Source organism: Hypanus sabinus, unplaced genomic scaffold (genome assembly GCF_030144855.1).
Source record: "Hypanus sabinus isolate sHypSab1 unplaced genomic scaffold, sHypSab1.hap1 scaffold_986, whole genome shotgun sequence".
NCBI classification, from domain to species: domain Eukaryota; kingdom Metazoa; phylum Chordata; class Chondrichthyes; order Myliobatiformes; family Dasyatidae; genus Hypanus; species Hypanus sabinus.
This window is the reverse complement of record NW_026781842.1, coordinates 126,857-148,699: the sequence shown is the minus strand read 5'-3', so window position 1 is coordinate 148,699 and position 21,843 is coordinate 126,857. Positions and strand designations below refer to the sequence as shown.

Sequence of the window (21,843 nt, the reverse complement as noted above, 5' to 3'; positions counted from 1 at the left end):
TGGTTCATCCTCAGCTCGATCACACTGGCTCCCATCCCCCTCTCCCAGCTCCAGTAAACCTGCTGGTTCATCCTCAGCTCGATCACACTGGCTCCCATCCCCCTCTCCTAGCTCCAGTAAACCTGCTGGTTCATCCTCAGCTCGATCACACTGGCTCCCATCCCCCTCTCCTAGCTCCAGTAAACCTGCTGGTTCATCCTCAGCTCGATCACACTGGCTCCCATCCCCCTCTCCTAGCTCCAGTAAACCTGCTGGTTCATCCTCAGCTCGATCACACTGGCTCCCATCCCCCTCTCCCAGCTCCAGTAAACCTGCTGGTTCATCCTCAGCTCGATCACACTGGCTCCCATCCCCCTCTCCTAGCTCCAGTAAACCTGCTGGTTCATCCTCAGCTCGATCACACTGGCTCCCATCCCCCTCTCCTAGCTCCAGTAAACCTGCTGGTTCATCCTCAGCTCGATCACACTGGCTCCCATCCCCCTCTCCTAGCTCCAGTAAACCTGCTGGTTCATCCTCAGCTCGATCACACTGGCTCCCATCCCCCTCTCCCAGCTCCAGTAAACCTGCTGGTTCATCCTCAGCTCGATCACACTGGCTCCCATCCCCCTCTCCTAGCTCCAGTAAACCTGCTGGTTCATCCTCAGCTCGATCACACTGGCTCCCATCCCCCTCCCCTAGCTCCAGTAAACCTGCTGGTTCATCCTCAGCTCGATCACACTGGCTCCCATCCCCCTCTCCTAGCTCCAGTAAACCTGCTGGTTCATCCTCAGCTCGATCACACTGGCTCCCATCCCCCTCTCCTAGCTCCAGTAAACCTGCTGGTTCATCCTCAGCTCGATCACACTGGCTCCCATCCCCCTCTCCTAGCTCCAGTAAACCTGCTGGTTCATCCTCAGCTCGATCACACTGGCTCCCATCCCCCTCTCCTAGCTCCAGTAAACCTGCTGGTTCATCCTCAGCTCGATCACACTGGCTCCCATCCCCCTCTCCCAGCTCCAGTAAACCTGCTGGTTCATCCTCAGCTCGATCACACTGGCTCCCATCCCCCTCTCCTAGCTCCAGTAAACCTGCTGGTTCATCCTCAGCTCGATCACACTGGCTCCCATCCCCCTCTCCCAGCTCCAGTAAACCTGCTGGTTCATCCTCAGCTCGATCACACTGGCTCCCATCCCCCTCTCCCAGCTCCAGTAAACCTGCTGGTTCATCCTCAGCTCGATCACACTGGCTCCCATCCCCCTCTCCCAGCTCCAGTAAACCTGCTGGTTCATCCTCAGCTCGATCACACTGGCTCCCATCCCCCTCTCCCAGCTCCAGTAAACCTGCTGGTTCATCCTCAGCTCGATCACACTGGCTCCCATCCCCCTCTCCCAGCTCCAGTAAACCTGCTGGTTCATCCTCAGCTCGATCACACTGGCTCCCATCCCCCTCTCCCAGCTCCAGTAAACCTGCTGGTTCATCCTCAGCTCGATCACACTGGCTCCCATCCCCCTCTCCTAGCTCCAGTAAACCTGCTGGTTCATCCTCAGCTCGATCACACTGGCTCCCATCCCCCTCTCCCAGCTCCAGTAAACCTGCTGGTTCATCCTCAGCTCGATCACACTGGCTCCCATCCCCCTCTCCCAGCTCCAGTAAACCTGCTGGTTCATCCTCAGCTCGATCACACTGGCTCCCATCCCCCTCTCCCAGCTCCAGTAAACCTGCTGGTTCATCCTCAGCTCGATCACACTGGCTCCCATCCCCCTCTCCCAGCTCCAGTAAACCTGCTGGTTCATCCTCAGCTCGATCACACTGGCTCCCATCCCCCTCTCCCAGCTCCAGTAAACCTGCTGGTTCATCCTCAGCTCGATCACACTGGCTCCCATCCCCCTCTCCCAGCTCCAGTAAACCTGCTGGTTCATCCTCAGCTCGATCACACTGGCTCCCATCCCCCTCTCCCAGCTCCAGTAAACCTGCTGGTTCATCCTCAGCTCGATCACACTGGCTCCCATCCCCCTCTCCCAGCTCCAGTAAACCTGCTGGTTCATCCTCAGCTCGATCACACTGGCTCCCATCCCCCTCTCCCAGCTCCAGTAAACCTGCTGGTTCATCCTCAGCTCGATCACACTGGCTCCCATCCCCCTCTCCCAGCTCCAGTAAACCTGCTGGTTCATCCTCAGCTCGATCACACTGGCTCCCATCCCCCTCTCCCAGCTCCAGTAAACCTGCTGGTTCATCCTCAGCTCGATCACACTGGCTCCCATCCCCCTCTCCCAGCTCCAGTAAACCTGCTGGTTCATCCTCAGCTCGATCACACTGGCTCCCATCCCCCTCTCCTAGCTCCAGTAAACCTGCTGGTTCATCCTCAGCTCGATCACACTGGCTCCCATCCCCCTCTCCCAGCTCCAGTAAACCTGCTGGTTCATCCTCAGCTAGATCACACTGGCTCCCATCCCCCTCTCCCAGCTCCAGTAAACCTGCTGGTTCATCCTCAGCTCGATCACACTGGCTCCCATCCCCCTCTCCCAGCTCCAGTAAACCTGCTGGTTCATCCTCAGCTCGATCACACTGGCTCCCATCCCCCTCTCCTAGCTCCAGTAAACCTGCTGGTTCATCCTCAGCTCGATCACACTGGCTCCCATCCCCCTCTCCTAGCTCCAGTAAACCTGCTGGTTCATCCTCAGCTCGATCACACTGGCTCCCATCCCCCTCTCCCAGCTCCAGTAAACCTGCTGGTTCATCCTCAGCTCGATCACACTGGCTCCCATCCCCCTCTCCTAGCTCCAGTAAACCTGCTGGTTCATCCTCAGCTCGATCACACTGGCTCCCATCCCCCTCTCCTAGCTCCAGTAAACCTGCTGGTTCATCCTCAGCTCGATCACACTGGCTCCCATCCCCCTCTCCCAGCTCCAGTAAACCTGCTGGTTCATCCTCAGCTCGATCACACTGGCTCCCATCCCCCTCTCCCAGCTCCAGTAAACCTGCTGGTTCATCCTCAGCTCGATCACACTGGCTCCCATCCCCCTCTCCCAGCTCCAGTAAACCTGCTGGTTCATCCTCAGTTCGATCACACTGGCTCCCATCCCCCTCTCCTAGCTCCAGTAAACCTGCTGGTTCATCCTCAGCTCGATCACACTGGCTCCCATCCCCCTCTCCTAGCTCCAGTAAACCTGCTGGTTCATCCTCAGCTCGATCACACTGGCTCCCATCCCCCTCTCCTAGCTCCAGTAAACCTGCTGGTTCATCCTCAGCTCGATCACACTGGCTCCCATCCCCCTCTCCTAGCTCCAGTAAACCTGCTGGTTCATCCTCAGCTCGATCACACTGGCTCCCATCCCCCTCTCCTAGCTCCAGTAAACCTGCTGGTTCATCCTCAGCTCGATCACACTGGCTCCCATCCCCCTCTCCTAGCTCCAGTAAACCTGCCCACAAGGATTCAAACACTTGTCATTTAAAAAAAAATTGGATAGGTATATGGACAGGAAAGGAATGGAGGGTTATGGGCTGAGTGCAGGTCGGTGGGACTAGGTGAGAGTAAGAGTTCGGCACAGACTAGAAGGGCCGAGGCGGCCTGTTTCTGTGGTGTAATTGTTATGTGGTTAAATGCAACCTGTCCTTTGGTACAGGTCCCACCTGTCCCAGAACAGCTCCCACTGATTCAGAAATCTGAATCCCTGCCCCTGCTCCAGTTCTTCAGCCATGCATTTATCTGCCACCTCATTCTATTCCTATCCTCGCTGTCGTGTGGCACAGGCAGCAACCTTGAGATTACCACCCTTGAGGTCCTGCTTCTCAACTTCCTTCCTAACTCCCTGTAGAGGATGAGTGTGTGTGTGTGTTGGTGTTAATTCATGGGGAATGGTGGGTGAGAGGGTTCAATCTGTCCAGCAGGGCGTACAGAGATCAGCTCAGGTCGTACTGTTCTCTTGCGAACTGACATGGACGTCCAGGACGTTGTTTCCTGCGAAGGACGAGAGCAGCATCTCAATCTGCGGGTGAAACAGAAATATTTATACATTAATTTCCATTTTGCCACATTACAGCTTACAGTCAGACTCAGCACCGTTGCTGTGGGAAGGGCTGGACGGGGGAGCACAGTAGCAACACTCAGTCCGTACACAGTATCTGATGGACGGAGAGACGGAGGGAAGTCATGCTGTCAGGAGTAGGTGAGGTTTACTAACCAGCTTCTCCAAAGCTTTTGTGACTGCCTCATCAGCCGGACAAAGTTCGCTGCCGATCAGGGTAAATGTAACCTCTCCGGCAATTCGTGTTTTCTGGAGGTCTGTGGAATGGAATCAGAATTGTGAGCACAAACTGCGAAAACAGGAAGCTTTGGTTGTTGTTTCTGGATATGGGCAGGGATTCAGGTTCCTGAACCTTTGAGATCTGGAGTGGAGGAGGGCTGTGTGAAGCGAATTAGCAAGCCCAGTGAAGGCTCTGCTGTTATCCCTCTCCATGGTGACTCTCCGGACAACACTTTCTGTGTATTGCTCTGGATCTGCAGAATCTGGTGTATCCGAACGAGAAGACAACGCTGCATCGTTGCAGGGCTGTGTGTGCAGAGAATGCTGCTCTGAGAAACAAGATTGTTTTTCTAGTACACATGTAAAGGTAACAAAATGATTTGCTGTTCCAGATCTGATAGCGCACTATAAGATGCAGAAAACAATAAATATAAGGTAGTTTATATACAGATACTGCATGTCCATAAGGTGACACCAGGCACAGGGCTGTCTGTACATAATGTGACTGACAGGTTGGGGCAGTGGAGGGGTGGGTCAGTGGGTGTAGGTGTTGATCAGCCTCTGCTTGGGGAAAGTGACTGTTTCTGAGTCTGGGAGTGGAGGGGTGGGTCAGTGGGTGGAGGTGTTGATCAGCTTCTGCTTGGGGAAAGTGACTGTTTCTGAGTCTGGGGGTGGAGGGGTGGGTCAGTGGGTGGAGGTGTTGATCAGCCTCACTGCTTGGGGAAAGTGACTGTTTCTGAGTCTGGGAGTGGAGGTGGGTCAGTGGGTGGAGGTGTTGATCAGCCTCACTGCTTGGGGAAAGTGACTGTTCCTGAGTCTGGGAATGGAGGGGTGGGTCAGTGGGTGGAGGTGTTGATCAGCCTCACTGCTTGGGGAAAGTGATTGTTTCTGAGTCTGGGAGTGGAGGGGTGGGTCAGTGGGTGGAGGTGTTGATCAGCCTCACTGCTTGGGGAAAGTGACTGTTTCTGAGACTGGGAGTGGAGGGGTGGGTCAGTGGGTGGAGGTGTTGATCAGACTCACTGCTTGGGGAAAGTGACTGTTTCTGAGTCTGGGAGTGGAGGGGTGGGTCAGTGGGTGGAGGTGTTGATCAGCCTCACTGCTTGGGGAAAGTGACTGTTTCTGAGACTGGGAGTGGAGGGGTGGGTCAGTGGGTGGAGGTGTTGATCAGTCTCACTGCTTGGGGAAAGTGTTTCTGAGTCTGGGAGTGGAGGGGTGGGTCAGTGGGTGGAGGTGTTGATCAGCCTCACTGCTTGGGGAAAGTGACTGTTTCTGAGACTGGGAGTGGAGGGGTGGGTCAGTGGGTGGAGGTGTTGATCAGCCTCACTGCTTGGGGAAAGTGACTGTTCCTGAGTCTGGGAATGGAGGGGTGGGTCAGTGGGTGGAGGTGTTGATCAGCCTCTGCTTGGGGAAAGTGACTGTTTCTGAGTCTGGGAGTGGAGGGGTGGGTCAGTGGGTGGAGGTGTTGATCAGCCTCACTGCTTGGGGAAAGTGACTGTTTCTGAGTCTGGGAGTGGAGGGGTGGGTCAGTGGGTGGAGGTGTTGATCAGTCTCACTGCTTGGGGAAAGTGACTGTTCCTGAGTCTGGGAGTGGAGGGGTGGGTCAGTGGGTGGAGGTGTTGATCAGTCTCACTGCTTGGGGAAAGTGACTGTTTCTGAGTCTGGGAGTGGAGGGTGAGTCAGTGGGTGGAGGTGTTGATCAGCCTCACTGCTTGGGGAAAGTGACTGTTTCTGAGTCTGGGGGTGGAGGGGTGGGTCAGTGGGTGGAGGTGTTGATCAGCCTCACTGCTTGGGGAAAGTGACTGTTTCTGAGTCTGGGGGTGGAGGGGTGGGTCAGTGGGTGGAGGTGTTGATCAGCCTCACTGCTTGGGGAAAGTGACTGTTTCTGAGTCTGGGGGTGGAGGGGTGGGTCAGTGGGTGGAGGTGTTGATCAGCCTCACTGCTTGGGGAAAGTGACTGTTTCTGAGTCTGGGAGTGGAGCGGTGGGTCAGTGGGTGGAGGTGTTGATCAGCCTCACTGCTTGGGGAAAGTGACTGTTTCTGAGTCTGGGAGTGGAGGGGTGGGTCAGTGGGTGTAAGTGTTGATCAGACTCACTGCTTGGGGAAAGTGACTGTTTCTGAGTCTGGGAGTGAAGGGGTGGGTCAGTGGGTGTAGGTGTTGATCAGCCTCACTGCTTGGGGAAAGTGACTGTTTCTGAGTCTGGGAGTGGAGGGGTGGGTCAGTGGGTGGAGGTGTTGATCAGACTCACTGCTTGGGGAAAGTGACTGTTTCTGAGACTGGGAGTGGAGGGGTGGGTCAGTGGGTGGAGGTGTTGATCAGCCTCACTGCTTGGGGAAAGTGACTGTTTCTGAGTCTGGGATTGGAGGGGTGGGTCAGTGGGTGGAGGTGTTGATCAGCCTCACTGCTTGGGGAAAGTGACTGTTTCTGAGTCTGGGAGTGGAGGGGTGGGTCGGTGGGTGGAGGTGTTGATCAGACTCACTGCTTGGGGAAAGTGACTGTTTCTGAGTCTGGGAGTGGAGGGGTGGGTCAGTGGGTGGAGGTGTTGATCAGCCTCACTGCTTGGGGAAAGTGACTGTTTCTGAGTCTGGGAGTGGAGGGGTGGGTCAGTGGGTGGAGGTGTTGATCAGCCTCACTGCTTGGGGAAAGTGACTGTTTCTGAGTCTGGGAGTGGAGGGGTGGGTCAGTGGGAGGAGGTGTTGATCAGCCTCACTGCTTGGGGAAAGTGACTGTTTCTGAGTCTGGGAGTGGAGGGGTGGGTCAGTGGGTGGAGGTGTCGATCAGACTCACTGCTTGGGGAAAGTGACTGTTTCTGAGTCTGGGAGTGGAGGGGTGGGTCAGTGGGAGGAGGTGTTGATCAGCCTCTGCTTGGGGAAAGTGACTGTTTCTGAGTCTGGGAGTGGAGGGGTGGGTCAGTGGGAGGAGGTGTTGATCAGCCTCTGCTTGGGGAAAGTGACTGTTTCTGAGTCTGGGAGTGGAGGGGTGGGTCAGTGGGTGGAGGTGTTGATCAGACTCACTGCTTGGGGAAAGTGACTGTTTCTGAGTCTGGGAGTGGAGGGGTGGGTCAGTGGGTGGAGGTGTTGATCAGCCTCACTGCTTGGGGAAAGTGACTGTTTCTGAGTCTGGGAGTGGAGGGGTGGGTCAGTGGGTGGAGGTGTTGATCAGCCTCTGCTTGGGGAAAGTGACTGTTTCTGAGTCTGGGAGTGGAGGGGTGGGTCAGTGGGTGGAGGTGTTGATCGGCCTCACTGCTTGGGGAAAGTGACTGTTTCTGAGTCTGGGAGTGGAGGGGTGGGTCAGTGGGTGTAAGTGTTGATCAGACTCACTGCTTGGGGAAAGTGTTTCTGAGTCTGGGAGTGGAGGGGTGGGTCAGTGGGTGGAGGTGTTGATCAGCCTCACTGCTTGGGGAAAGTGACTGTTTCTGAGTCTGGGAGTGGAGGGGTGGGTCAGTGGGTGGAGGTGTTGATCAGACTCTGCTTGGGGAAAGTGACTGTCTCTGAGTCTGGGAGTGGAGGGGTGGGTCAGTGGGTGGAGGTGTTGATCAGCCTCTGCTTGGGGAAAGTGACTGTTTCTGAGTCTGGGAGTGGAGGGGTGGGTCAGTGGGTGGAGGTGTTGATCAGACTCACTGCTTGGGGAAAGTGACTGTTTCTGTGTCTGGGAGTGGAGGGGTGGGTCAGTGGGTGGAGGTGTTGATCAGCCTCACTGCTTGGGGAAAGTGACTGTTTCTGAGTCTGGGAGTGGAGGGGTGGGTCAGTGGGTGGAGGTGTCGATCAGACTCACTGCTTGGGGAAAGTGACTGTTTCTGAGTCTGGGGGTGGAGGGGTGGGTCTGTGGGTGGAGGTGTTGATCAGCCTCACTGCTTGGGGAAAGTGACTGTTTCTGAGACTGGGAGTGGAGCGGTGGGTCAGTGGGTGGAGGTGTTGATCAGCCTCACTGCTTGGGGAAAGTGACTGTTCCTGAGTCTGGGAATGGAGGGGTGGGTCAGTGGGTGGAGGTGTTGATCAGCCTCACTGCTTGGGGAAAATGACTGTTTCTGTGTCTGGGAGTGGAGGGGTGGGTCAGTGGGTGGAGGTGTTGATCAGCCTCACTGCTTGGGGAAAGTGATTGTTTCTGAGTCTGGGAGTGGAGGGGTGGGTCTGTGGGTGGAGGTGTTGATCAGCCTCACTGCTTGGGGAAAGTGACTGTTTGTGAGTCTGGGAGTGGAGGGGTGGGTCAGTGGGTGGAGGTGTTGATCAGTCTCACTGCTTGGGGAAAGTGATTGTTTCTGAGTCTGGGAGTGGAGGGGTGGGTCTGTGGGTGGAGGTGTTGATCAGCCTCACTGCTTGGGGAAAGTGACTGTTTCTGAGTCTGGGAGTGGAGGGGTGGGTCAGTGGGTGGAGGTGTTGATCAGCCTCACTGCTTGGGGAAAGTGACTGTTTCTGAGTCTGGGAGTGGAGGGGTGGGTCAGTGGGTGGAGGTGTCGATCAGACTCACTGCTTGGGGAAAGTGACTGTTTCTGTGTCTGGGAGTGGAGGGGTGGGTCAGTGGGTGGAGGTGTTGATCAGCCTCACTGCTTGGGGAAAGTGACTGTTTCTGAGTCTGGGAGTGGAGGGGTGGGTCAGTGGGTGGAGGTGTCGATCAGACTCACTGCTTGGGGAAAGTGACTGTTTCTGAGTCTGGGGGTGGAGGGGTGGGTCTGTGGGTGGAGGTGTTGATCAGCCTCACTGCTTGGGGAAAGTGACTGTTTCTGAGACTGGGAGTGGAGCGGTGGGTCAGTGGGTGGAGGTGTTGATCAGCCTCACTGCTTGGGGAAAGTGACTGTTCCTGAGTCTGGGAATGGAGGGGTGGGTCAGTGGGTGGAGGTGTTGATCAGCCTCACTGCTTGGGGAAAGTGACTGTTCCTGAGTCTGGGAATGGAGGGGTGGGTCAGTGGGTGTAAGTGTTGATCAGCCTCACTGCTTGGGGAAAATGACTGTTTCTGTGTCTGGGAGTGGAGGGGTGGGTCAGTGGGTGGAGGTGTTGATCAGCCTCACTGCTTGGGGAAAGTGATTGTTTCTGAGTCTGGGAGTGGAGGGGTGGGTCTGTGGGTGGAGGTGTTGATCAGTCTCACTGCTTGGGGAAAGTGACTGTTTCTGAGTCTGGGAGTGGAGGGGTGGGTCAGTGGGGGGAGGTGTTGATCAGCCTCACTGCTTGGGGAAAGTGACTGTTTCTGAGTCTGGGAGTGGAGGGTGAGTCAGTGGGTGGAGGTGTTGATCAGCCTCACTGCTTGGGGAAAGTGACTGTTTCTGAGTCTGGGAGTGGAGGGGTGGGTCTGTGGGTGGAGGTGTTGATCAGCCTCACTGCTTGGGGAAAGTGACTCTTTGAATCCAGTATCTTGGTGTGGATTCTATGAAGCCCCGACTCTGATGGCAGTGGGACAAACGGGGTGGGTACGGAAAACGTACTGCACAATACCTGCCCTTCAGCCTATGAAGTTGTGCCCAGCAGGCGATCGGACATTCCAGAGGGCAATCTGCATCGGGAGCAGCGCACCGCAGATGAAATCAAAGTTCAGAAGGGGCAAGCGGGCAGCATTGTTTGGGAGCCGCAAGCTTTTTGCCTCAAGAGGCTGATGCCAGAGAAACAGTTTAGGAGATTTGGACTTTGATGCCCATTGGACAGTGCGGGCTGGATAGAAGATATGACAGTGTGCTGCTCCTCCAGGTGGATGTGGGTATTCATGGAACCTGATAGTCTCCCTGATTATTACACTTGTAGGAAGTTTCTGAAAGACCGAATGAAGGAGCTGGAGCTGGTGTTGGACAAATATAGAATAATCCAGGAGGCAGAGTATAAACTTTAACCACACCAGCTTAAAGACCGTGTTCCCTAAATTCCTGCAATATGTGGATTTCAAAACCAGGAGAGACAACACACTGGACTTTGTTTATACCAACACCCCACAGGCATACAAAGCAGCCCCCCCGCCCCCATCCTGGCCACTCTGACCACACATCTCTCATGTTAACATCAGCATATAAACCACTGCTTAACCGTGTGAGAGCAGAGAAAAGACAGGTAAGGGTCTGGCCAAACGGAGCAGCCTCAGCACTACAGGACTGTTTTTTGCACACAGACTGGGACATATTCAAGACAGCAGCCTCCTATGATGACCATACAGACATTGAGTATGCTGAGACAGTAATCAGCTACATTGCCAAATGCATGGAGGATGTCACTGTGATAAAAACCTTCACCGCACGTGGTTATAAAAAGCCATGGATGACAACAGAGGTGCGTTCACTACTGAAGGCCCGTGACACAGCCCACAGATCGGGGGACAGGTGTGCGCTTCACTCAGCCAGGACTGCGCTTTCACTGGGGATCAGGAAAGCGAAAAGGGCCTACGCGGGCAAAATACATGGACACTTCTGTGACACAGGTGACACCAGACGGATGTGGCAGGGAATTAAAGCTCTGGCAGACTACAAGATCAGGCAGAAAACTGATGACAGCGACGCCTCTCTTCCTAGCAGGCTTAACAAATTCTTTGTATGCTTCAGAGCACCAAACACCACAGCAAGGGGGAGAGCCAGTCCCTTCTTACCATCTAACCAACCGGCTCCAATAATTGATTCAGAGCAAACACGGAGGGTCAACCCAGGAAAAGCGGGAGGTCCCGACAACATCCCTGGACGTGTGCTCAAGGAATGTGCTGACGCATTAGCAGATGTCCTGACAGACATTTTCAACATCTCCCTTAGTCAAGCCACTGTCCCCAGATGCTTCAAAACCTCCACAATCATCCCTGTAGCAAAGAAATCAGCTGTAGCCTGTCTGAATGATTACCGTCCCGTTGCCCTGACCCCCGTAGTGATGAAATGTTTCGAACGGCTTGTCAAACCTCATATCACAGCCAGCCTCCCCTCATCGCTGGATCCTCTACAGTTTGCTTATCGTCCAAATCGCTCTACGGAGGACGCAATATCCACCACACTGCGCACAGTTCTCTCTCACTTGGACAACAAAGGCACTTGTGCCAGAATCCTGTACCTTGATTTCAGTTCAGCGTTCAATACCATCATCCCGCAGAGACTAGTGGGGAAACTGTCGCTGCTTGGCCTTAACGCTGCCATGTGTCACTGGATTCTGGGTTGCTTGACAGAGAGACCACAGTCAGTCCGTGTTGGCAGGAACATCTCTGACTCCATCACACTGAGCACTGGATCCCCACAAGGCTGTTTACACTGCTAACACATGACTGTGCTTGGATTGTTGGAACCTTTTCTGGGGAAGTGGTGACTGGAGGGAACCAATATCCTGATGGGGATGTTTGAGAAATGCTCTTCGGGAGGGTTTAAACTAGATTTGTAGGGAACCAAAGTGAAGAGGCAGAGGTTGGCACACAAGTAGAGGCAGCTCGGAAGGAGTTTATGAGGAAGGATGGGCTGATGATGGAGCAAAGAACCACTCAGCCTGGTGGTTTGACATGCACCTACTTTAATACGAGGAGTATCATGACCAAGGCGGATGAACTTAGAGTATAGATCAATATGTGGAACTATGACATTATGGCCATTACAGAGACTTGGATGTCTCGGGGGCAGGAGTGGCTGCTGAGTGTGCCAAGCTTTAGATGTTTCAGTAAGGATGGAGGGAGGCAGAAGAGGTGCGGGAGTGTATCATAGCTGCAGAAAAGGAGGAAGTCATGGAGGGATTGTCCACTGAGTCATTGTGGGTGGAAGTCAGAAACAGGAAGGGGGCAATAACTCGACTAGGTATTTTTTATAGACCCCCCCCCCCAATAGTACCAGGGACATCGGGCTGCAAATAGGTAGGCAGATTCTGGAGGGGTGCAATAATCTTATATTCTATACCTCTAGGAATGAATGCCAACATTGCATTCACCTCCTTCACTATCGACTCATCCTGGAGGTTAACCCTTAGGGTATCCTGCATTGGATTAGATGGACCCCAGGCTACTGTGGGAAGCGAGGGAGGAGATTGCTGAGGCTCGGGCAATGATTTTTGCATCATCAATAGCGATGGGAGAAGTACCAAAGGATTGGAAAGTTCCCTTGTTCAAGAACGGGAGCAGAGACAACCCAGGAAGTTATAGACCAGTGAGTCTTACTTCAGTGGTGGGCAAGTTTTGGAGAAGACCCTGAGATCATAAGACCATAACATATAGGAGCAGAAGTAAGCCATTCAGCCCATTGAGTCTGTTCCACCATTCAATCATGTGTTGATTTAATTCTTCCAGTCATCCCTGCTCCCCTGCTTTCCCCCATATACTTTGATGCCCTGGCTAATCAAGAATCTATCCATCTCTGCCTTAGATACACCCAATGACTTGGCCACTACAGCCGCTCGTGACAACAAATTCCACAGATTTACCACCCTCTGACCAAAGTAATTTCTCTGCATCGCAGTTCTAAAATGACGTCCTTCAACCCTGGGGTCGTGCCCTAGAATCCCCTACCATGGGAAATAACTTTGCCATATCTAATCTGTTTATGCCTTTTAACATTTGGAATGTTTCTATGAGTCCCTCCTCATTCTCCTGAACTCCAGGGAATACAGCCCAAGAGCTGCCAGACGTTCCTCATACGGTAACCCTTTCATTTCTGGAATCAGTCTCATGAATCTTCTCTGAACTCTCTCCAATGTCAGTATATCCTTTTGAAAATAAGGAGCCCAAAACTGCACACAATACTTAAAGTGTGGTGTCACAAGTGCCTTATGGAGCCTCAACATCACATCCCTGCTCTTATATTCTATACCTCTAGAAATGAATGCCAATATTGCATTTGCCTCCTGCACCACCGACTCAACCTGGAGATTAACCTTTAGTGTATCCTGTACGAGGACTCCCAAGTCCCTTTGCATCTCTGCATTTTGAATTCTCTCCCCATCTAAATAATAGTCTGCCTGTTTATTTCTTTCACCAAAGTGCATGACCATACGCTTTCCAACATTGTATTTCATTTGCCACTTCTTTGCCCATTCCCCTAAACTATCTAAGTCTCTCTGCAAGTTCTCTGTTTCCTCAACACTACCCCCTCCACCTATCTTTGTATCTTCGGCAAAATTAGCCACAAATCCCTTAATACTGTAGTCCAAATCATTGACATACATCGTAAAAAGTAACAGTCCCAATACCGACCCCTGTGGAACTCCACTGGTAACCGGCAGCCAGCCAGAATAGGATCCCTTTATTCCCACTCTCTGGTTTCTGCCGACCAGCCAATGCTCCACCCACGCTAGTAACTTCCCTGTAACTCCATGGGCTCTTATCTTGCTAAGCAGCCTCATGTGTGGCACCTTGTCAAAGGCCTTCTGAAAATCCAAATACACCACGTCTACGGCACCTCCTTTGTCTACCCTGCTTGTAATTGCAGTAGGTTTGTCAGGCAAGATTTTCCTTTCGGGAAACCATGCTGGCTTTGGCCTATCTTGTCATGTGCCTCCAGGTACTCTGTCGTCTCATCCTAACAATTGATTCCAACAACTTCCCAACCACTGATGTCAGGCTAACAGGTCTATAGTTTCCTTTCTGCTGTCTCCCACCCTTCTTAAATAGCGGAGTAACATTTGCAATTTTCCAGTCATCTGGTACAATACCAGAATCTATCAACCTTGAAAGATCATCATTAATGCCTCTGCAATCTCTCCAGCTACTTCATTCAGAACCCAAGGGGGCATTCCATCTGGTCCAGGAGATTTATCCACCCTCAGACCATTGAGCTTCCTGAGCACCTTCTCAGTTGTAATAGTCACCGCACAAACTTCACTTCCCTGACACTCTTGAATGTCCGGTATACAACAGACGTCTTCCACTGTGAAGACTGATGCAAAATACACATTCAGTTCCTCTGAGAGGCAGGAATTATGAGCATTTGGAGAGACATAATAAGATCAGGGATAGTCAGCATGGCTTTGTCAAGGGCAGGTGGTGCCTTACAAGCCTGATTGAATTGTTTAAGGCAGTAACAAAACACTTTGATGAAGGTAGGGCAGTGGGTGTAGTGTATATGGATTTCAGCAAGACATTTGATAAGGTTCCCCATGCAAGGCTCATTCAGAAAGTAAGGAGGGATGGGATCCAAGGAAACATTGCTTTATGGATCCCGAACTGGTTTGCCCACAGAAGGCAAAGCGTGGTTGTAGATGGGTCATATTCTGCATGGATGTCGGACACCAGTGGTGTTCCACAGGGATATGTTCTGGGATCCTTAATCTTTGTGATTTTTATAAAATACCTGGACGAGGAAGTTGAAGGTTGAGTTAGGAAGTTTGCTGATGACACAAAAGTTGGAGGCGTTGTGGATAGTCTGGAGGGTTGTCAGAGGTTACAGCGGGACATCATAGGATGAAGAACTGGGCTGAGAAGTGGCAGATGGAGTTCAATGAAGATAAGTGTGAGGTGGTTCATTTCGGTAGGTCAAATTTGAAGATAGAGTATGATATTAATGGTGAGACTCTTGGCAGTGTGAAGGATCAGAGGGATCTTGGGGTCCGAGTCCATAGGATGCTCAAAGTTGCTGCACAGGTTGATTCTGTGGTTAAGAATGCGTACAGTGTATTGGCCTTCATCAATCGTGGGATTGAGTTTAAGAGCCGAGAGGTAATGTTGCAAGCTGTATAGGACCCTGGTCAGACTCCACTTGGAGTACTGAGCTCAGTTCTGGTCGCCTCACTACAGGAAGGATGTGGAAACTATAGAAAGGGTGCAGAGGAGATCTACAAGGATGTTGCCTGGATTGGGGAGCATGCCTTATGAGAATAGGTTGAGTGAACTCGGCCTTTTCTCCTTGCAGTGACGGATGATGAGGGGCATTGTGGACAACCAGAGGTTTTTTCCCAGGGCTGAAATGGCTAACATGAGGGGTCATGGCTTAAGGTGCTTGGAAGTAGATACCGAGGGGATGTCAGGGGTAAGTTTTTCACACAGAGAGTGGTGTGCACTGCCAGCGAGGGTGGTGGAGGTGGGTACAATAGGGTCTTTTAAGAGCCTCTCAGATGGAGCTTAGAAAAATAGAGGGCTTTGCAGAAGGGAAATTCTAGGCAGTTTCTAGAGTAGGTTACGTAGTTCCACTACATTGTGGACCAAAGGGGCTGTAATGTGCTGTAGGTTTCAGTATCACTGGGATTAATATGGACCAGGACTATATCACCCACCCCTTGAAGAATGCGAGATATCCATAACCTTGGCACTTGGGAGTAGACGTACCATTCCGGTGCCTCATGGAATCCGCAGTCTGCTCCTCTCACTGTGGAACCCCCTTCCCTTCCGAGCCCGGTCGCTGCAGCTTCCCTCTGCGAGGTGTTCCCTTCACCCCACAACAGTATCCAAAGCGATGTTATTGAGGGGAATGGCCGCCAATTCCCTTTCCCTCTGACAGCCATCTAGGTACCTGTCCCCGACAACTTAGAGTGACTACCTCTCTCTGTTTCATATCTATCACCTCCTCCTTCTCCCGTATGAGCCAAAGATATCAAGCTGCAGCTCCCGTTCCTTAACACAGCCTCTTGGTGAACTTTGTGCAAATGTAGGTATCATACGACAGGAAGTCCCATATCTCACAAGGAACGTACCACTACCTCTGGATGTGTGATTAGCATACTGGCTATGTACTAACAGAAAAGAAAATTTACTAGAAATTTTCTTACTTGCTTACTTACCCCCACCCCGGCTTGCCCAAGCTAGACCACTCTAACAATGCCCCTCTCCAACAATGGCCACTCTGCTCACACTTCCCTGCTGAAAAGGAGCTAAAAGCTCCAGAACTCTTTTTACACCTTGTGCTGTGTCACGAACAAACAATTTCTTGCACTGATTTCAGCCAGTGAAAAAGAAACTGAAAGCTCCCGAGCTCTTTTAAAGCCTCAAGCTGGTTCACCAACGACCAAACTCACTGATGAACCCTCCCCATCAAGCTGGTAATTCCAGAGCTCTTTTAAAGCCTCAAGCTGGTTCACTAAAGAACAACTTCCCGTGCTGATTTCAGCTTTCTGAGGAGGCGGGCTCCAGATCAGGCCCCAGTGCAAGGCAACGGCCAGTGAGAGTAGGTCTGGTTGCCAGGATTGGAGCAGGAACAGCCATTGAAACGTCATTCATTTCAGCACTCAAGGCTTAACCGTTAGGGAGGGTGAACACGATGCGCTTTGCATCTGGGCACTGAGGGAAGGCCGGGACTGGTAGCTCAGTGTTCGACTGTACGGTGTGGGTCAGCAAGAAGGGGCAGTTGCCCTCTTACATAGAGAGGATGTAACGGTGGTGCTTAGGGTCAATGTTCCCAGGGAAATCGTTCAGTGACGCCACATGGGCAGAACTAACACACAAGCAGGGGAGGGTCTCTGATGAGAGGTGTCACAGTAGTCAGAGTACATAGAATACTACTGTCCAGTACATGTTGTGCCAACCCTCCAACCTACTCCAAAATCATTCTAACCCCTGCCTCCATTTTTCTATCATCTACATGCCCATCTAAGAGTCTCTTAAATGTCCCTGGTGAGTCTATGTCAACTCCAGTCCTGGCAGCACATTCCATGCACCCATCTCGCCTAGACATCTGCCTAGATCTTCCTCCAATCACCCTCAAATTCATTTCCACCCTGGGAAAATGTCTCTCCCTGTCCACTCGATCTATGTCTCTTATTATGCTGTGCACCTTATCAAGTCACTTCTCGTCCTCCTTCGCTCCAGAGAAAAGCCCAGCTCCCCCATCCTTTCCTCATAAGTCGTTCTCCTTAATCCAGGCAGATGCTGCCGACTCGCCTCTGCAACCTCTCTAAGGCTTCCACGTCCATCCGATAATGAGGCGACCAGAACTAAACACAATACTCCAAGTGTGATCTGCCAGGGCTTTATAGAGCTGTAACGTTACCTCACAGCTCTTGAATTCAATCCCCTGACGAATGAAGGCCAACACATCATACTCCTTAACAGCCCCATCAACGTGTGTGGTAGCTTTGAGAGATCTATGGATGTGGACCCCAAGACACTAATTAAGAGTAAAAGGATGGTCATGGAGAGAGCAGGGTCCTGTCAAGGGATCAGCAGAGCTACCGATGTTTTGAGCTAAAGGTGAACGTTTTGCCTCTGAGTTTAGTGAGGAAAAAACCTCAGTTGCTCAGTCGATGAGGGGAAGATGATTTGGAGGACACTCATATTACCCCAGAGGAGGTATGTGCAGCATTAAAGTGGCCAGGGCCTGACTGAGTGCACCCTTGGATGTTGGGAGGCTGAAGAAGGAATTGTGGAGCCCCGTGCATAGACCTTGGCTTCACTGCCAGCCCCTGAAGACCGGAAGGTGGTTGGTGTTGTTCTATGTTTAGCAAGTGTAGCAAGAACAAACCAGATCAGTCAGATCGACCTCAATGGTGAAGAAGTTACAGAGGGAATTCTATGGAACAGGATCTAGCAGCCTTTGGGTGGACGACTTCCCACACGCAAAGCCATGCTGACTCCTGCTAATGAGATCAGAATGCTGAATCCATCTGGGTCGGGATTAGGAATAGTACAGGGAAATAAAATCACTGATGGGAGTTGTGTGTCGGCCACTGAATAATAACATTATAGTGGCACAGGCATTAATCAGAGAAATATCTGAGGCATGTAAGAATGGAACAGCAGTTATCGTGGGGGACTTTAAGTTGCACATAGATTGGGTGAATCAAGTTGGTTGAAGCAGTCTTGAGGAAGACTTAATAGAATGCATCCGTGATGGCTTTCCTGAACAGCCTGTTACTGAACCTACAAGGGAACGTGCTATCGTAGATCTGGTCCTGTGCAATGAGGCAGGTAAAATCAGCAATCTGGTCATTGGGGATCCTCTTGGGAAGAGTGACCATGATTTCTCATACAATTGAAGGGTGCAATAGTTCGAACTAAACCCTTCTTCTTCCACTGTCCGTCGATTTTCGATGATGACTGAGGCCGCCTGGGCAAGGTTTATGGAAGACTGGCAGTTGCCCATGCTGCAAGTCTCCCCTCTCCACGCCACCGATGTTGTCCAAGGGAAGGGCACTAGGCCAATACAGCTTGGCACCAGTGTCGTCGCAGAGCAATGTGTGGTTAAGTGCCTTGCTGAGGCTTGAACTAGCGACTTTCAGATCACTAGGCCAACGCCTTAACCATTTGGCCACGTGCCAAGTGGGTCTAAAACCAGTGTGTTATGTATAAAAAATGGAGACTACAATGGGATGAGGGAGGATTGGCTAATGTAGACTGGGAACACGGGCTATATGGTGGTGCAGTTGAGGAACAGTAGAAGAGATTTTTCACGGTGCTCAACAAAAGTATATTCCAGTTAAAAGCAGGGACAGTAAGGGTGGGGAGAGCCAGCCATCGACAACCAAGGAAATAAAGGAAGGCATCAAACTAAAAGCTCGTGCGTACAAAGTCGCCAAGAGTAGTGGGAAACTTGAAGATTGAGAAAACTTTAAGAAGTAACAAAGAACCACTACTAAAGAAAGGGAAGACAGATTATGAAAATAAACTAGCACAAATATAAAAATGAATTTGAAAAGTTTTTATCATTACATAAAGCAGAAAAGGGCGGCCAAAGTGAATGTAGGTCTCTTGGAGGATGACAAGCGGGAATTGATATTGGATTCAGAAAAGGATGTAGGCAAAAGGCAGGTAACTATAGGCCAGTTAGTTTAACATCTGTAGTTGGGAAAATGCTTGAAGCTATCATTAAAGAAGAAATAATGAGGCATCTGGAAAGAAATAGACCCATCAAGCAGATGCAGATGGACTCAGCAAAGGCAGGTCCTGTTTGACAAACTTACTGGAGTTCTTTGAGGACATAAGGAGCACAGTGCATAGAGGGGAACAGATGTACATTGTTTACTTCGATTTCCAGAAGGCGTTTGATAAGTTGCCACATAAAAGACTTATTCATAGAAAGGGTTGCACAGATTTGGCGGTGATGTATTCACACGGATAGAGGATTGGTTAACCAATAGAAAGCAGAGAGTTGGGGTGATGTATTCACACGGATAGAGGATTGGTTAACCAATAGAAAGCAGAGAGTTGGGGTGATGTATTAGCATGGATAGAGGATTGGTTAACCAATAGAAAGCAGAGAGTTGGGGTGATGTATTCACACGGATAGAGGATTGGTTAACCAATAGAAAGCAGAGAGTTGGGGTGATGTATTAGCATGGATAGAGGATTGGTTAACCAATAGAAAGCAGAGAGTTGGGGTGATGTATTAGCATGGATAGAGGACTGGTTAACCAATAGAAAGCAGAGAGTTGAGGTGATGTGTTAGCATGGATAGAGGATTGGTTAACCAATAGAAAGCAGAGAGTTGGGGTGATGTGTTAGCATGGATAGAGGATTGGTTAACCAATAGAAAGCAGAGAGTTGGGGTGATGTGTTAGCATGGATAGAGGATTGGTTAACCAATAGAAAGCAGAGAGTTGGGGTGATGTATTAGCATGGATAGAGGACTGGTTAACCAATAGAAAGCAGAGAGTTGGGGTGATGTGTTAGCATGGATAGAGGACTGGTTAACCAATAGAAAGCAGAGAGTTGAGGTGATGTATTAGCATGGATAGAGGACTGGTTAACCAATAGAAAACAGAGAGTTGGGGTGATGTGTTAGCATGGATAGAGGATTGGTTAACCAATAGAAAGCAGAGAGTTGGGGTGATGTATTAGCATGGATAGAGGACTGGTTAACCAATAGAAAGCAGAGAGTTGGGGTGATGTATTAGCATGGATAGAGGACTGGTTAACCAATAGAAAACAGAGAGTTGGGGTGATGTGTTAGCATGGATAGAGGATTGGTTAACCAATAGAAAGCAGAGAGTTGGGGTGATGTGTTAGCATGGACAGAGGACTGGTTAACCAATAGAAAGCAGAGAGTGGGGGTACATGGGTGTTTCTCTGGTTGGCAATCAGTGGTGAGCGATGTGTCACAGGGGTCGGAGCTGGGCCAGCAACTGCTCACGATACTCATTAACGATCTGAAAGAGGGGACTGAGTGTACTGTATTTAAGTTTACTGATGATACTAAATTGAGAGGAAATTGTGCAGAAGATACGGAGAGTTTGCAAAGAGGTAGGTTAAGAGAATGGCAAAGGTCTGACAGATTGAGTGCAATGTTGGTAAATGCAAAATCATCCACTCTGGAGGGAAAAATGGAAGATGATTATTATTTAAATGGTGAAAGACTGCAGCATGCTGCTGTGCAGAGGGACTTGTGCATGAATCACAGAAGTTTGGTTTGCGGGTGCAGCAGGTTATCAAGAAGGCAAATGGGACATTGGCCTTCATTGCTGGGGGGGATTGAATTGAAGAGGAGGGAGGTTATGCTGCAACTATACAGGGTACTGGTGAGGCCGCACCTGGAGTACTGTGTGCAGTTCCGGTCTCCGTACTAGAGGAAGGATATACTGGCTTTGGAGGCGGTGCAGAGGAGGCTCACCAGGTTGATTCCAGGGATGAAGGGGTTAGACTATGAGGAGAGATTGAGTTGCCTGGGACTGTACTCACTGGAATTCAGAAGAAGCAGAGGGCATCTTATAGAAAAGTATAAAGTTATGAAAGGGTTATAAGATTAAGGCAGGAAAGTTGTTTCCACTGGAGGGTGAGGCGAGAACTGGGGGACATGGCCTCAGGATTTGGGGGAGCAGATTTAGGATGGAGATGAGGAGGAACTGCTTTTCCCAGAGAGTGGTGACTCTGTGGAATTCTCTGTCTAACCAATCAGTGGAGGCTAAACTCATAAAATATATTTAAGAGAAGATTGGATAGATTTTTGCATTGTAGGGGAAAGGGCAGGTAGATGGAGACGAGTTAGCGGACAGATCAGACATGATTTTATTGAATGGTGAAGCAGGGTCGAGAGGCCTGGTGCCCTTCTCCTGATCCTAATTCTTAAGTAATATCAGTCCCCATACAGAGCCTATAACAAGTATTCAACCTCCCATTCCCCAGAAGTTTTTCTGTACAACACCGAATCACAGTGAATTTAATTTAGCTGTTTTTTGACATTGATCAACGGAAAAAGACACTTTTGTGTCAAACTGAAAACAGATCGCTACAACATGATCTAAATTAATTACAAATACAAAATACTGTTTGCACAAGCATTCACCCCCTTTAATATGACACACCAAATCGTCACTGTTGCAGCCAATTGGTTTTGGAAGTCACTTAATTAGTTGAATGGAGTCAAGGTGTCTCGATTGATTGTAGTAAAAATACACCCTCTCTCCGGAAGGTCACAGCATGAAAGACAAAAGAACATTCCAAGCAACAAGTCAGGAGATGGATACAAGGAAATTTCCCAGTCACTGAATATCCCCTGGAGTACAGTTCAGTCAATCATCAAGAAATGGAAAGAATATGGCACAGCTGTGAATCCGCCTCGAGCAGGCCGTCCTCAAAAACTGAGTGACCGTGCAAGAAGGGAGCTAGTGAGGGAGGCCGCCAAGAGACCGATGACAACTTTGAGGAGTTGCAAGCTTCAGTGGCTGAGATGGGAGAGACTGTGCATGCAACAACTGTTGCCCGGGTGTTTCACCAGTCACAGCTTTATGGGAGAGTGGCAAAGAGAAAACCACTGTTGAAAAAAACTCATAAAATCTTAGCTAGAGTTTGCCAGAAGGCGTGTGGGAGACTCAAGTCAGCTGGAAGAAGGTTCTATGC

General features: G+C 50.7%; 2 protein-coding genes across 2 annotated transcripts in view; one reads left to right on the top strand and one right to left on the bottom strand.

The window, feature by feature from the left end:
- Positions 1-3,306: 3,306 nt before the first annotated feature.
- Positions 3,307-21,843, bottom strand: part of LOC132390613 (deleted in malignant brain tumors 1 protein-like) — a 52,151-nt gene continuing 33,614 nt past the window's right edge. The window contains exons 13-14 of the mRNA XM_059963213.1: positions 4,161-4,261; positions 3,307-3,965 (exon numbers count right to left, since the gene is read on the bottom strand). Coding sequence (XP_059819196.1) covers positions 3,885-3,965; positions 4,161-4,261 — 182 coding nt within the window. The 3' untranslated portion in view covers positions 3,307-3,884. The remainder of the gene's footprint in view (positions 3,966-4,160; positions 4,262-21,843) is intronic.
- LOC132390609 (uncharacterized) lies at positions 9,123-18,937 on the top strand. Its single transcript, XM_059963209.1, has 2 exons — positions 9,123-9,209; positions 9,440-18,937. The coding sequence occupies exon 2, from the start codon at positions 10,077-10,079 to the stop codon at positions 11,424-11,426; it is 1,350 nt and encodes a 449-aa protein (XP_059819192.1). The 5' UTR covers positions 9,123-9,209; positions 9,440-10,076; the 3' UTR covers positions 11,427-18,937.

Excerpts from the sequence above, each read along its gene's own strand:
- LOC132390609 (XM_059963209.1), top strand. The coding sequence starts at position 10,077 with ATGTGGATTTCAAAACCAGGAGAGACAACACACTGGACTTTGTTTATA.